We start from the raw sequence: 16,890 nt of genomic DNA, 5'->3' as shown, positions 1-16,890 counted from the left end.
TTTGTTACTGCATTGCTGTCTTTGTTTTTTGATAAAGACCTTCCCCAACTTGCTGTAGGAGTGTTGGCTAAACACTCCCTCCGTGCTGTCCTCTCTTGAGATGACTTGGTTGCTGTTGTCCCTTTTCATTGCTGTGTCTGTGGGGTGAGATTCTGAGGTTTGCAGTCAGCATATGCTGATTAGCAGGGTCCAGCCATGGACTTTGCGTAGACTCATGTTGCTATCAGATCATCTCACTGATCTGGCTGAAAATTAACTTTAACAATATGCTAACGTGTCAGTTTTTTATCAGCTCTGAAAGGGCCCCACCACAAATGCTGCTGTGACATATCCTGTATCTCATCATCAAGGAGAAGAGCTTGGTCTTGTGTATTCCTCACCATCGCTGCAGCCCTGAATATGTGAGGTGGTATTATGGTGAGAGTGTTCTGGGTAGACACGAGAGCCCAGGGAAAGAGGAGCAGCTGTCAGGGAAATGATGTATGTTGCTTTATCCACAGTTCTGGTAAAGAGTGGAGCAAGCAGATCAAGTCAAAAAGCTATGCTTACTGTCATTGTCTTCTCTGCCTCCAGACATTTGACCCTGCCTTGGAAGTTGGTCTTGGGCCAACCAAGAAAAGAGCCATCACTGTTGTGACTCAGAGTCAGCTTCACTGAAATCATTAGTTAAGCTGGCACATAACTGATGTGAGACCAGGATCAAAATTTTTTGTTGGTATTTTTTCCCCTAACTGGGCTAATGCCATTTAGCTTATGAAATTATTGTTATCTTAGTTTGTAGTAGATGAAATTAAATTTAGGTTCTGAACATCAGTTGCTCTGCCTGGCTTTTCTAGGGCGAATCCTGGACTTGAAGACTGGAACAGTGAAGAAAGAGGGTCAGCAGTCCTCAATGAGAATGTGCATGGGATCAAGGCGCTCTTTCATTTGCAGAATGAGGTATGCATTTACCTTGTATTCCTGTGGTGGTTCCAGTCCCATCTCAGATTAGACTTCAGACATTTTGTTGCACCAATTTGACCTTGCTTAAAAAATGAAGCTGTAATGACACGCTCGAATTAAGCATTTCCAGAATGCTTGTTTTTGGAACTGGAGTAAAACTGAAACCTGTGTTCCTTTATGATTAATGACAAAACAGCTCCTTGTTTGTGTGTTGCAGTTATTTTTATCAGTGTGGGGTGTAGGATTCTTTCCCCAGAGAACTTCATGACAACTTCACCCCTGGAATGTAAGCCATTGTCTCTTCTAGTCAAATTATTCAAATCAATACTTTGGGAACAAAGCTTTCGCAAGTGTAATGAAAGCCCAACTCTGTGTATTTTTTCAGCAAACCAATAATATTAAAAGAATCTTGAAGACAAACAGCAATTCAGTTGCAAACTTGCCAGCTATGTAGGAATTAACCTAAGCCTGGTATGAATTAACCAGATGTCAGCTGGTTGATGCTAGATAAATGAGTAATTGTTAGAGGGTTTTTATTTTGCAATTTTCCAACTTCTCCTGCATTGCTTAGGCTTATTTAAAGAGATCTGCCTGCCCGCTGCTTCTGACTGGGGCTTGTGGCACTTCTGTTGTTGTAGTGCTAATGGGATAAAATGCATGTTGCTATTGCAATAAATTTCTCTCTGTGTGGTCAGGTGGGGAAAGTACATAATTGCATCTGTAGCCTATATCCAATATATGTGTTGAAAACAGATGATGCAAAATTTGTTATGGAATGAAACACGCACAGCAAAATATTTGACGCATTACAGCAGATGCCTGTACTTTGGTTATGTGGTGGATTTTCTTCCAGTCATGTGAGGAAGCTGAATGTATGGCTCTTGGGTGCCTTTATAAGGGGTTTATATACTTAATAACTGCAAGATTAGACTTCAGAGCTACAGTTCCTTTTCCCCCCTTAACTGGGGGGAAGGAAATACAACCTGGCAGAGAGACACTTGGAACATTGCTTTCTCTTCCTCCAAGCTGCACATAGTGGTCATGTGAGGAGGACTTTTTTGTGCAAAGAAAATCAGGCCTAATGTCCTGTTTACAGTTGTTCCCCAGCTTTTAAAACAACATTTCAGATTGCAGTTATTTCCTAGTGCCCTGATTCTGTAAACTCCAGTGCATGAGAGTGATTTTATACATGCCAGTGACCCCATTGTTTTTGTAATTCTAAATCTTACTTTAATTGTTCATTCCTTCTCCTTGGCAGTGACTGGTATAAAAGAAAAAAAAAAAAAACAAGGAATAATAATAATTAAATAAAAGCTTGTGGGAAGAATGAGCCTCAAATAATGTGAACTTTCCTTGTGATTACTTGTTTCATTGTTATTGTTCTTTTTTCCATCAAAAATGAACTGGTTTTACCCTTCAAACTATTTACTTAGCTTCAAATGGATTGTTAAAATCATACAATTAGGCATAGTTAGAAATATCACAAAATATACATGAACATGTGTTAAAAGTTACTTGATAGTGTAAATAGTCTGTTCTTGCAAACATTAGATAAATATCTACTAACATTGTAGCTGGTGTGTGGTAGTTGAAATGCTCTGTCCAGGGAAGCTACTGGAACACTGAGATTGTTTTGTGTGGATATCTGTGGGCCTGACATACATTCTTCTCTAGTTTTCACCCTTGTTTTATCGTATTTTGAAGTGTATCTATCCTTTAGCCACTCTTGGAATATCTATTTCAAATAGTCTTTAGGTCTAGGGGGGCGGGAGGGAAGCTTTTTATAGTCTCTTCTATTTTTCTTTATAAAATAAAGAAAATGTTTGTAGTACACCCAAAAAGCTCAGCCCATGGAAGCAGCAAGTTCTAAGAAAACATGAATCTGCAACTTTCTGTCAGAAATAAATATCCGTTATTGTCTACTTATAGATACTAATAAAGATCTTAAAATGCATTTTCATCTTGGGTTTTTATATTCATTTTTGAGCCCTTTCAAATATTAATTTACTTTTAGGTGTGGAAATGCTCCTCTGGATCATTTACCTCTGAACAGAATAACCACCATGAGAAAAAGATACAGGTACTGTTACTTAATTTACCACAACAGTTAGTTGCCATAAGCACTCTCATTTTCCACTGGGCTAATGCTCAGTCAAGGATTACTACCTGGACAAACATTTGCATTAGCACACAACATAAAATAGCACTTCCAAGATGTATTATGGAAAACAAGTAAGGCTTGAATAGCTTTGTAATGCAGTTGACATTGTACAGCACTCTAGGTTGATGGTTGTTTCTAACTTGCAAATAATAATAAATCATTAGTAGTAGTTTAAAAACAAAGCTATTCTGCATGTCAGTCAACGTGATATTTTTGAGTTTCCTTTTCATTTAGGAATGGCCTTGGCCCAGTAAAAGAAGGCGAAGCACAGTATGCTGTTGTCCATTGCACTGGCTATATCAAGGCTTGGCCACCAGCAGGTGTGTATCTATCTCATTGAACTATCTGCAAGAGTTGAAAACCTGGCTTGGGATCCCTTTGCTGGTACAAAAACAGGCTAAATTTCAGTGGGGTAACTCATTCAGTCTCATCTTGAGAAGCTTTTGATATCAAGAAATAGGCTATTGTTACTCACTCTGGGCCTCCCCATTTTTCCATGTGAAACCCCTCCCAATTTCATTGGCACAGAGAGCTGTAGAAGCTGTCAGTAATGTGGGATTACAGCAGCTGGGGCCAAAAGTTTTCAGTCTGATAAACCAACATAAAAATGGCCTGATTTTAAGAAGGTAAACACAAGGCATTTGTACCTCTAGAAAACACCAACTAATGCTTTTATATTTAAATACTGAGTTACAAGCACCTGTGTATGAAAATGTGTAATTTCAATTTAGACACATAAGTCTTCACAGTGGTGGTATTAGTGGAGAAAGTTCAGTGTTATGTGATAAGTTCTGTTTTGAGGCTGTTTTTCTGGGAAACAAGTCTTGGCATCTTGCTTTGAACTACAGAGAAAAACATTTACCTACTGTAACTCAGTATTACATATGGGAATATTTACCTTTGAAAAATTCCAAGAGGAGATAGTGGAGCTCATCCAGATACCATCATGGACTGGGTTAGTTGACCTTGGCGTTTGCAGTAGTTGAGGAGGCTGTTTGCAATATGACAGCGCCTGCTGGCATGAATCAAACCATGAGTTGTCCTGCCCTTTTGCGGTTGTATACCACAAGCATAAATCACATTTGTCCAGGGATTATGAATGCTAAGAGGTGGTTTGCACCAAGTCTGTGCAGTGGTGTGCAGACACCAGCACACGGATGTGAACTTCTTGTTGATTTCCTGCTGAGCTGCAGTTTTGGAAGAAGAGGAAAGCCTCCCCTCTTGTTGCTAATAGGGTTTAGTATACTTCAGTGTGCTGTAGGAGTCAAAATGTTTTAATTTCATTTGTCTTAAAAGAGAGCACAGTATGTGTAAATTGCTCTATGAAAATGAAAGGGTGGGGTTTGTTTTTTTTTTTGTTTTCTTCCACAAAGAGATTAGCTTTTCTATTGGTAATTCCAAACGTAATTGAATTCAGCCTTCATGTACAGGATGTCTCTTCAGGAAGATGTGGGTCAAATAAGATTTCTTTCAGCTCCTTGCTTAGCTTGGATGAAAAGCTTGCTGCATGTTATGGGACATTTAAAGAGATCCAAGACTTCAGGGGTGTATGTTGCTAATGCAGAGCTGCAAACGCGTGAACTTGTGTCAGCGCTAGGTTACAACATCAGCGGTGTATGACTTCCAGGCACCATTTCTGCAGGGGAGCAGGCACCGCAGTGCAGGAGCATAGGATGAAAAGGATCTTTGGGATTTTTGAGTGCCCGGTTGCCAGGTATCACACTGTAAGTTCCAGTTTACATTAGTGAGGTGTTTTCCCCCTCTCCAGCTCTTAAAAAACCTCACTGCTCTCCCATGCTTAGCAACCTCCTAAATTGCCAGTCCTCATTAGTTTGTGGGAAATTTATGCTAGTGTATTCTTGGACTATATTTCACTGAAGATCAAGCGGGAGATTTCCTGCCTTGTGTGTGTCTCTGTCTCTAGTGTTCTGGTGCATTTCCAGAAGGAGGTCATATCCTGTCAGGCTTGACTTTGCACAGTTAAACCAGCCCACTTCTTCTAATATCCATTCTCACAGTACATTCTCTTCTTTATCCTTATGTCTTTTCTCTGCACTTGTTTGTGTTTTCACTTAACTTTTCAAAATGTGGGTCACCGGCACTATACACTCTTGTTCCAGATGAGGTTGTAGTGATGTGTGATGAAAATGGTATTTCCTGTCTTGACTGGCAGTGTATGATATAGCATACTTCTCTTTTGTATAGTGCATCCTGCTGCATCCTAGATCACGTGATACATATACACCAGGCTGCCTTTTTCTCAGTTGTCAACTTGAGATCTTCCAGTTCATAGCAAAAGGAGCTTTCAATTGTGTGATCTTTCAGTTAGTAATGCGAAGTTTCATCCCATTTCTGTTGCTCTAGTTTGGCTGTTATTAGTCCCCAAGTGCATGCTTATGCATTTAGTAATGTTGAATTTCATCCCATTTCTATTACTCCACTCCTCAAAATCACATGGTGCTCCCTTATGATATCCCAGTGCTCCTCCACAATGTTAATGCCTCCAAACTATAGCGCTATCCTAAGGGATGTTTTCGATTTTGACAGCCTTATGTGGAATTTGAATGGCCTTTTATGTAACCATCCAAATTGTTACTCATAATAGTCATGCCTGCGTGCCTTTCTCGGGGCATATAGTACTGAATCGGGGCCTCTTTCATGAGTGTTATTTGCCCTCCCAGTCTTCCCCACTTTGTGTTGGTGATTGTCATGTATCCATTGACTTTTGGAGTTGAATGGGAATATCCATGGGCTGAATTGGTCCCCAATACGTTTGGGTAAATGAGTGGCAACATCACTGCATTTGTTCTCATTTCCAATGGTAATTCAACCATAATCTGCAAAGCAAATGAAATAACTGCAGCAGTAATTGAATTTGCTAAGGCTTTTCTACCCTGTAATAAAATTACTTCTGCTCAAATCAGCTAGAGAGTAGCAAGCCCCTGGCCTTTGCATCGTCTCTGGATTCTTGGGAATAGATGGGTTTGTGCTAAATCGCAGCTGTTCAAAAATTCAGCTATGGAAAGCATCATTTTTCAGTTGTGAACTGGACATTCTAATATAAATTCCATATCCCTTTCTTTCAGAACATGCAATGTGGCATGTGCATTATATAACTAATATACAACACATAAAACATACTTTCATGAATGAAATAACAAATATTTAGCAAATGCTCTTAATCTGTACTTAATCTAATTTGTTTAGCACCTGGTATTTTCTCTTTCTAGGCTGTATTGCATTGTCTGTGGCCAGTGTGTTAATTTTTTTTAGTCCCACACTGAGTATAACACAATCAGTATTGATACAGAAATGTCAAGACAAGAACTGCTCTGTGATCATTATTAGTGTGATAGACTATCAGGTTTGACAACACTGCTGCTGTGAGTAGTCTATGCTAAGTCACTTAAGTAATTCAAATACTCTAAACAGGTGAAAAAAAATGACAGCTGCATCAGTATGGTGGCATATTTTAAGGACGGGGGGGGGGGGGGGGGGGTGTCACAGATCTAAAGTAGAAAGCACATTCTGTGATGGCTCAGGTCTGTGGTTAGTGTGAAAACACTTTGCACATCTAGCCTGACTTTCCCCCCAGCCCTCAGTGGACCAGGAAGGCTCTCTTGCTGGCAGACTGCCCTTTTGCACTGAGAAATGAGAGAGAAAACACAGGAAGCATTATGCTTCATCCTCCACAGAGAGCTGAGCTCGGAGCATGCAGGACCCACAGGCAGCACCTGCCTTTCCCATGTGTCCTAGCAAAGCAGACCCAGGAGTGCTGCAGCCTGAGCTCTCTCTGTGTTCCCCTGGAAAAGGAGCTTTTTGGCTGTTCCCTTAATACAGCGTGTTTGCCTCTGAATGAATGAGGGACAGAGAGAAGACCCAGGCACTTTGAGGAGTGCATCTGTTTGGGCTGAGTTTGTTAATGGTATGTTCATTTTCCTCCATTGTGCCTGCAAGAGAAGGATAAAACTAAACTGAAGTACAAAACCTGGCATATGATACCTACACACTTATATCCCTATTAATTATATGTTGACCTCAAGTAATCGGGGTAAACTTTGTGTAGAAGTCAAAGGAAAAAAGAGTCAGGTATTCCAGATCAACTTTCCAACCAGTATGTTGTTCGTTTCTTATGTGCAGTCTATGTTAGATGAAATAATGACAGTGCAGTGTTGGATTATTTTGAATGAGGTAAAAAGACCCCTTGTTTGAAACTGGCTGAGCACCAGTTCCAGCCTTTGTCCCCCTGTTCCCAGTGAAGCAGCTTGTGATCCTTAGCCTAGACAGCGCTTCAAGTTCATAACCATTCACAAAACTGGGAAATGCTGACCTTCTCTTGATCATTCAGTTTTCAACTTAAGCATGCATTTGCTTTGCTTCTATTTTTTTCCTCTCTGAGCATCTTGTTCCTGGAAGGAAATGAATCTTATGTGGTCCATATGATATTTTCCTAATGGGGTTTTTTTTTCATGCCATAAAAATTGATGGAAAATATTCGGTGGAGAGAGAAGATACAGTCTGTCAGGATGTTGCTAGTTTTCTGTAAATCAAAGCCAGGACCTGCAGAAAAACACATTGTGAAGAAAAGGCTTAGATAGATACTTATTTCGAAAACTTCAAATAAAAAGTCCCAGAATAATGTTAAATTCAAATAATGTTGAAATTTTTTTTTCCCCTTAGTTTTTTATCTTAAAAAAGAAACATTTTAATCTTCCAAGTCAGACTTACGGTAACGTCTTAACCACAGCATGCCAAAGCTGTTAGGTTATGTTAAAGTTTTGGCCAGAATCAGGACGTTTGTGCAAAGTACTCCCTCTTCCAATACAAAACAAAATAGTTGCTTGAATATTCTTTGCAGTGCTGTCATTTTTAAGGCTTTAATTTATTTTTTTTAAAAAGAAGAATCTAGTTTTTGTTGGGATTTTTCATGAGATTTTTCCTTGGTATGCTGTAAACATCCACAGCCTTTTTTTGTGAAAGCCTTTTTCTGTTGTGTATGGGAGATAAAGTCACAAAGTACAGTTTCATGCACAGGCGTGTAACTGTCAGAAATGGTTCTGATGGAGGTAGGCACTAGGAGGCAATTGCTAGTGACCACTAGACACTTAAATTACGTCCTTCTAAAGACTCATAAATAATTTATTTTTGAGTGTAGTGAAGTAAAACCACAAATCCACTAACACTGTTCTGTGTCTTGCAGAAAATATGGGGCAAAAGGATAGAGAAAGAAGGCAGAACATGAAGCTGTTCTGTTGTTAGAGCCAACTGGAAGCTTATTGGGAAAAATAAAAAGTTCCTTATGTCCACTCAAATACATGCCATTGCCCTGTGGGAAACTGTTTGCTGGCATAAAGGACACTTGGAAATTAAACATAACCTCTAACGACACAGCATTCTATTTGTAATGCTCAATTGCAGGCTTAGCTTTGCAAATTGTTGATATTAACTTGAACAAGCATAGCACTATATTTATTATTCAAGAGGAGCATATATTTGGTGTTGAGAAATAAAGCCCTTCTCAGGGTTACACCTAAAGAATGTGACTAACTAATGTATGTTTATTTAGTTGATGCCTCCTAAAGATCAGTTTCATGGCTGTTTTCCTGGAGGCTTTTGCAATGTTTTTTGGAGATACTGATGGTACTTAGTGATGTTAAGGAGCAATATTACATTATGTTAAGAGCTGGACAAACCAGTATTAAGCACAGTACACATATCTTTATTTACCTGTCTGTATTGGAGTATGTTTAATAGGAAGTATGCTAAAGCAAAAGTAAATCTCTCTAGGAATGCATCTCATATATAAGCTTACCCACATTTGAAACTTTGTAACTGTCAGCAAGAGAGTAAAGAAAACAATTTCCCTTTATGGAATGCTGTCAGTAAGAGGACCTACACTGCAAACAAGCAGACAATCGTTTTGGCATATTTTTACCCTGGGCACTTTTAGGGAAGGGTTAGCAATTCATTGGGTCATGTATTGATTAATTCTAGGCAGATTGGTTTTTATTCATAGGGTGTCTTGTGCGATAACGCAACTAATACATTTTCCAGTGTGTTATACAGACCAAATGTAGTCCATCTTAAAAAAAAAAAAAAAAGTGAAAATTAGAACAACAGCCTCTCTTGCCAACAGAGTGACATCAGAAATTGTGTTTCTTAGCTAGGTTTAATTTTGGAGATTGTTTATGTTGCTTTGAGTTTATTTGGGCAGTAGCAAGCATGGACCAAGTTCCTAAAAAGGAAAGCGTTGCTGAAAGCTGCAGAAAAAAGATTAAACGAAGTGGAAGCCATCCAGCTGACTATCTTTGCTGTCCTTTGTAATACACTGTGCCACTAAGGAAACGATTGAAAAAGCTTTTGAAGTCAAGGGAAAATACTTAAATTTGTCCTTCTCAAATGGAAAACTCCATTTTAAAGGGACCTTTTGGTTAAGGCTATCCAACTAGAATGCCTAGAATTATTTTCTTAAAACAGCACTTAGGCGCCTGTGTTTAAGTGGCCTAATTCTCAGAAGTACCAGGCATCCACCGAGAAAATCCTCAGAAGGCAGTAAGGCCTAGAATCACTCACCATCTTTGAATTGAGACCACCTGTACCGAGCTGTCTGAATGTAACTGTGATTGCTTCAGGCACCAGCTTTTAAAATGTTTGTTCTTTCGGCTCATGGTTGAACTTGCAGGTTTGCCCTGGTGCAGAGTTCATAACTGAGTGAGAAACTCCTCATCCATCTCCTGGAGGGATGCGGTCCCAGCTGCCATCTTCCAGCCAAAGTGTTCTGTTGGAAATCTGCTGTTGCTCCAGTGCTTTCTTTCCTCCTGTGGTTGTTTTTGTACACTGCTGCATTTCGTTTGCAGCGGAGTCAGCATCCTCATGCTCCGTCCTACACTACTGCATCATTTAATTTGTCCTGCTCTCAGTTCACACCTCTAGTCACTGCTTTTTAAGGTGAAACTGCTGGATTCCAGTTATCATCCCCTGCAAACTGCACACAGTTCTCGGTTAACCATTTTCTACCTGTTTAAAACTAAAATTGCTCATGTGGAGGAGTCTAGGTTTAGTTTTGGGAGCTCACCCTTCTGGGTGCCTCACATGTATCTGAGCAGATAGTCATGTCTGCCAAAATCTTGTGTAAAGTGGACACAACTTTGAGTAGATAATGTTTGCTGCTGCTTTTTCAGGGTAGTTTTCTCTCTTTTTCTCAAGAGGCAGCCCAATGCAGTTCCTTTGCCTATTGGAGCTGTCACTAGCTAATTACTAAGTCTTGTATTGAAGAAATAACTGTGTAAACACAGCAAGGAAGGAAAACAAAATACTTCTGTAATATGAATCTCTTAACTGTAATTTCATGTCAGTGGTTTATACTCTCTGTGGTATGCTGGTGTCTCAGAGCATGGGACTTATTTGTGTTTGGGCTCTTGTTTGTGGTTTGCCTGGTGTGTAGCGGTGTGTGAAATACCGAAATGAGGCTTTGTAATTTAACTGATTGAAGGACCTGATAAACTGCAGGTAGTGCAGAACAGTCCTGCAGGGAGGGTAAATGCAGGTTGTCTTCATTTCAGTGATGTTCTAAATCAGGTGAAGGATCTTAGGTGAAAGTTTGGGTCGGTAGTAACCCACAGAGGCGCCTTTATCGGAAGCACAAAATTATGTTTAATTGCAAAATAACATGTGTTGATTCCACCCGATGTTATTTTTAACTTACGTATTTAATGATTGATTTCTTAAAATGTACTCCTAAGGTCACATACTGCCATCTTGATCTTGTCATGCTGCTTCTAAGAAAACATTTCAGAGGAATATCTCACTGTTCGGTGAGGGCTATCATGTAGGTTTAGAAGCTAAGGAGTTATTTAGGGCCAAATTTGTATCTCTGGATAACAAGATCATTGTGTAGGAAGACAAGGGGGTTTTGCCCAGCTCTTGTAGTGTGTGATGTTGAAATTCGTACTGCTCCTCAATTTTCCACTTGTTAGAAGGGACAGTAATGCTCCTCCTTTTTAAAGCTCTTGAGATGCCCTGATAAAATCCTAGTTATGTAGGGAGCTGCAAATGAAGTTACACCCGCAAAATTGTGAATTCCATTGCAAAAAAAGTTTGAATTATACAAAAATATGGGGGTTTTTTTCTTTCATACTTTGTACGCTGTATTTTTTTATGTAGCTCAGTGAGAACTGAAAAATACCTGTAGGGTACTATCTAGAAACTGATTGTCAGATAAGATTCAATTATTTTGAAACAAAATCAGTTCCTTCAGAGACTACTTCAGTTCATTCAGCAGCATTTATAGTCTTTTTTCAGAGGCATCATTTAAGAAAGTTGTATGCTGTCATCCTCTGCACGGTCCAAAGATGACTTACATTGCGAATTACAAATTTTGAGAATAAAGTGGCTGTTGTTTCATAATTGTTAGCTGCTTTGCAATTAATTTCATTAATGCTTTAAAGTGCCCCTTAAATGATTCACTGCCTGTTGTGACTGAATTCCTTGAAAAGCCTGTGAAAGAGTTTACAATTCACTTAATTTAAGTCAGCAGTGTCACTCTTGGAAGATGTTTTTTCAAGGAAATTGGTATCTCAAAACTGGAGTTGGGAAATAGCCTTAAATAAGGCTTAGCCAACTAGCAAGTAAACAGAGCTAATCTGAATGTTCCTATTTGTGAAACACTGAGATGGAAATCAGTACACACGTATGTTTTGAAATGATTCCTGTGTTTATAATAGTTACTCCTGTTACACAACTGAAACAAGCACTGTTAGCAAAGCATCCGCATTTTTCAGTCTTTCAAAGTAACAACCCAGATTTAGTCCATTATAGAAAAAAGTAGAACCGGCTGTTAAATATGAGCATGAAGTGAATGAATAATCTAGGCTGTGCCTTGTGTTTACCGCTCATTGTAACATATTATTCACAAAGAAAACTGTACATAGTGTGCATTCACTGACGATATTAAGTGACCACATGGCTGCAGTAACATGCTGCGGAGCAGTACTCATGGAAATGTCACTGTCTGTCTCAGTGTATAATGGAATTTTTGTATCTGCTTTGTCTTCGGCAACCAAAATTGCTGCCATGGGTACTGTATATGCATGTGAGGTATGTAGGATCAAGCACGACTGAGAAGGATCATCTGATCTGAACCCAGAGATAATGCCTGAATCCTAGAGAAGACAGTAAGGTTATTTTGTCCGATTCAGAGCATCTAGAAGCATCTCTGCTCATCCAGATTTCCTAATTATAACAGTATTTGTTATCTTTTACTCTAGGCATGACTATACCAGAAGAAGACGCTGATGTGGGACAAGGTAGTAAATATTGCCTCGTGGCAATAGGAAGGCTTCAGGTAATGCCAGTCTTTCTTTATATAAACTACTTCTGAAAGCATAATCAGTCTTGTGCTTTAGTTGTAAAGTATTTGCACGAAGTTCTGGTACTAGGCTGTAACTTTTAACGTGCCTCCAAAATACAAAGTGCCTTGATGTCGGTGTGCAGCCAGTGATTTATAGAATCATAGAATGGTTTGTATTGGAAGGGACCTTAAAGATCATCTAGTTCCAACCACCCTGCTATGGGCAGGACTTGTTTAGAACATGTCAACAGAGCAAAATGAAAACGTGATTTTGCTGCATATGTGTATTTAACCCAACAACAGAAGCAAAGGTGCTTCTGGGCCATGAGCATGTAGAGGCCTGCTACTCTCTGCGTGCACAGGGCTGGGATATTCTAGATTGTGAGAAATGTGGTAGTACAGGTGCTGCAGATGGTAGGTTAAAGTGGCTCTCAAAGCCAGTGACATGTTCCCTGCTATTGTTTCATTCATTCTCTCTCTCTGGCTAATCAACTACTTGAAAAACTGTGATTGCAGGAGTTATTCTGAAAATGGTAAAGATAGGGCAGTCAAGAGACACTTCACGAATAATGGCTTTATTCTCAGTTTGTATTATAGTGTGCATTCAGATGTGATGTCAGCCGAGGGAACTGTGAGAATAAAATTTTACTTCCTTTTTGTCCAGATGGTTGCAATTGATGTATTGCATTTTCTTTCTTTGTCCACTGCTGATGAGAATTCTAAGTGGGAGCTAGACCAGTCGCGGTGAATCTCCTTCACCGCAGCAGGGAGGCTAGTTTTTATCTTCCCGGTCTGGGAATTGTGCCATGGGTGAACATGTTTGATCCTCCTGCATGTTCTCCTGTTGGCCTGCACTCTTTGCCATCTGCTAGGATGGCATTGCTCCTTCTGACAAGGTAGAGTGACCCTTCCATTAGAGCACAGGTGCCAAACCCATCTTACTTGAGTGAGCAGCCTGCACGTTAGCGCAGTGTTAACACTTCTGCAGAGTGTGTCTCCATTGTGATGGCAGAGCTACAAAAGTATTGCATGATGTTTTTTAGGTTAATCATGCTTTTATAATCAAGGGTAATATATTCCACTGATGAAGAGGAGGAAGTTATGGGGATTCATATGTTACAGCTGCCAGAGAAAGATGATTTCCGAGAAAATCACATTAGTAACATGTGGACTGTCAAAACATCTGTTATGTTAGAAGAGCCAGCAGGGTATGGGAGGGAGGGCAAGAGGAGGCTCTGGGGATGGGTTTTTAATCACAAAGGAGTCAAGGTGCACAGATTATAAACTTTGCTCTGTAACAACAAATTGAAATCTTGCGTACTGTTAACTGCCTAATCTGCTTCAGGACAGCAACAAATGAGATTTTGCTCCTTTTGCATTGGGACCTTGTTAACAGAGATGGCTCTGAAAGTTGTAAGAACAACGATGGTCTCGTTCATAGCCCCAGTAGGAATGAAAGGGTACAAAGTGGCCTGACTGCACAGGTTTCAGGCAGAGAGCTGGAAATGTATCATTCTCCCTGATGAGCTTTGAGGAGCATTTACAGGAAAAGTGCATTTTTTCACTGTGAGCAGCCACTTGCTGGTCCAATATCATCATCACTTACCTCAGTGTCTGGAGAACTTTGTTCAGGTTCTCTGGGTGTTCTCAGATGACCCTCACCTGAAAGTTGAGTATTAGTCTGAGTTATTCCTATTGGATATGTTTACAGATAGTGAGTTGTCCTCTTACAGATTGACCTTCCCATCCTAAAATGGGTGAGTTGAATTGTCCTCTGGAAATCTCTTATTCTTGGTTGACAAGTGTAGGAACCAAGATGCCAAACTTTAATGTGGTCCCACAGAGTGAGATGAATTCAGCCATACTTATATCCTTACTGTATCCCCCCCTTGTTGGGAACTTCTGGTGTATTTGTTTTCCTGCTGTGCTGTTAAGCCTAGATATGTGCCATGGGGTGAGATGTTTGCAGTGCAAACTAGACTAAAGGCTGTTCTGTGTCATTTAGTCATGCTGTTGTTTTATTTACAACTTCCTTCAGTAGTTAGGAGTCAGCCAACAGATTTTATTCTTTAGCTATGTTATCAACTTTACCTTAAGGTGACTGTTCTGTGGACTAAATGCTGTGGACTTCATTGGTCTTAGGTAACTAGCTCTCCAGTGTGCATGGACATGAATGGCATGTCGGTCCCAACTGAGTTTTTGTCTAGACACAATTCTGATGGAGTCATCACCTTTGTCGACCCAAGGTGCATCAGCGTCATTGGCTACCAGCCCCAGGTCAGTGAGTCACTGTAAATGCAGAGACTGATTAGAGCTAATAAATAAAGTTCTGTTTCCATGTTAAAAACCAGCAAAACCTGAAGTATTTGTAGCTGATAATTCATGTCGTGCACTAAATGCTGTTCATTTTTCTTTACTGTCCATGCCTCTGTAAAATTTATAGTATTCCCCTTTGTTATGTGGGATGTCTTTTTATACATTTTAGATCTGATTAGAATTCTAACAGCAAGATGCTTTAAACCTTGCACAGCTTTCCAGTGAAGACATTTCTATGATAGAAAGTTAACAGTGCTTGGAGAGCGTTTTAATCCTGTAGGTCTTTACTTCCTCCAATCTATTGAACAGTAAGCAAACATCATTATGGCATCTCTTTTCCCTTAGGATTGCATCTGCTCCTCTGTATAGGAGGCTAGTCGCAGAACTGAGTAGAGCAGTAAATTAACTCCTGACTGCCACAATTCTCCCTCGGATAAGTCTCAACAGTTGCAATTTACAGGCAAAAAATAATTTCTTGCTCATTAAATTTTCCCATTTATTTTGATTTTTGGTAGCTTTATAGTAACTGTTTTTACAAAAATTAGTTCCATAAAATGACCTGTAGTAGAGGATGTCAGTCTCTTCAAGATACCATTTCACAGGTATTAAAAAAATCACTTCAAATTTGTTTTAAATACATGTATCTGTACAACAGTACAAATATAATGTGGGGCACAATGCCTACAAACCTTGTTTGTATGATTCATCCCTGATTAACTGAGTAGTCCCATTAAGGGTGGTAGATCTAGTACCTGCAAGGATTACTTGCAGATCTGCACATGGATTTGTGTTGTGGTCTGAGTTTTTTTACACAGCTTTACGTTTTATTCTAGGATCTTCTGGGGAAAGATATTTTAGAATTCTGCCATCCTGAAGATCAAAGCCATCTGAGGGAGAGTTTCCAACAGGTGCTGTGTCCTGCTCCTTTTTTTCTGCCATTTATTTATTATTTTTGTTGTTGTTTCGTTCAGAGAAGTAGCTTTTATTTTTCGTTTCAAGGTATTTTTTCTGTTATGCAGGAGAAGGAGTAGCAAGATATGAAACAATTTGTTAATCAGTTACTAATCAGTTAAGCTGTATAAATAGTAGTTTAAACTGCAGCATCTGTTTGCTGTGTTTTCAGAAATAAGTCACCTAGTTATATGTTTTGTTTTCTTTTTACAAAATTAGATGAATGTTCACTACACAGTTAGAGCTGTTTTGGAGGTGCCTGTGTAGATCCCACTATGTTAAGTGGTAACCAGAAGTATGTATCTTCCAAGGTGGGCTGTTGATTTGAAAGTAGTTACACTCCTCTGTAATGCTGGATTGTTTATGACCTAAATTCTCTGCTAGCATAGATGACATGCTTCATACTTTAATGGAGTTACACCACTTTACATCAATGGAGAATTTGGCCCTTCTCCCTATTAGGAATTGAAATGCAGACAGAAGTAACAGAAGAAATGCAACATATGGAAAGAGTTACTGATCTGGATGCGTTCCTAGAGTGGGCCACGTTTACATCAGCTATATCAAAGGCATTTATTCCATTATAGAGCTTATTGCTTCAAATTGATCTGGGACATACACTAGGAGTGTTTTCCCCAAGCCTTCTGCTTGTTGCTGGTCTTTTCAGTGCCTTCCCTACTGCACTAGAAAGCACGGTGTAGTATGCTTAACCAATTATTGAGGTTCAGATGATCTAAGTGGTTCCAGATTTTCTAACAACAGTCTGTAGCTCAACCAAGTTTTGTTGATCCATCTTGCATTGGATGCTGAGATGTATTTTCAGCTGTGAAACATGGATATGAAGTGACTTCTAAAATAATTTGTATAGCCAACTATTTATTCAGGCATGGCATGCAAAAACAGCCATTGAAAAGCCTCTCTGGGGAAAACAATTAAATCTGTGTCCATAGAATAGATTGTGAAACTGAGGTTATGGTCTCTACAGAAGTGTTTGAGATAGTGTAAGATGTTAGTACTCTCGAACTATTTCTCAGCACCCCCTCCTTCGAGTGCAGACTACCAACCCCATTGCTGAGCTAGCAGAAAAGACTGTGTGAGCTCTCCGCATCCACTTCATGTCCCTTGAATGGACTGAGTTCACATGGCAGCTAAAGACCTTTTAAATTCAAGA

At 39.5% G+C, this 16,890-nt stretch overlaps 1 protein-coding gene across 2 annotated transcripts in view; it reads left to right on the top strand.

Moving 5' to 3' along the window:
• Nucleotides 1-16,890, top strand: part of ARNT2 (aryl hydrocarbon receptor nuclear translocator 2) — a 104,867-nt gene that overhangs the window by 62,230 nt on the left and 25,747 nt on the right. For both annotated transcript variants that reach the window (XM_049812745.1, XM_049812744.1), the window contains 6 exons: nt 837-939; nt 2,957-3,022; nt 3,338-3,423; nt 12,370-12,446; nt 14,595-14,729; nt 15,602-15,676. In XM_049812745.1, the coding sequence (XP_049668702.1) occupies nt 837-939; nt 2,957-3,022; nt 3,338-3,423; nt 12,370-12,446; nt 14,595-14,729; nt 15,602-15,676 (542 nt within the window). The remainder of the gene's footprint in view (nt 1-836; nt 940-2,956; nt 3,023-3,337; nt 3,424-12,369; nt 12,447-14,594; nt 14,730-15,601; nt 15,677-16,890) is intronic.

Source organism: Accipiter gentilis, chromosome 10 (genome assembly GCF_929443795.1).
Source record: "Accipiter gentilis chromosome 10, bAccGen1.1, whole genome shotgun sequence".
NCBI lineage: Eukaryota > Metazoa > Chordata > Aves > Accipitriformes > Accipitridae > Astur > Astur gentilis.
This window is presented reverse-complemented; position numbering and strand designations above follow the sequence as displayed.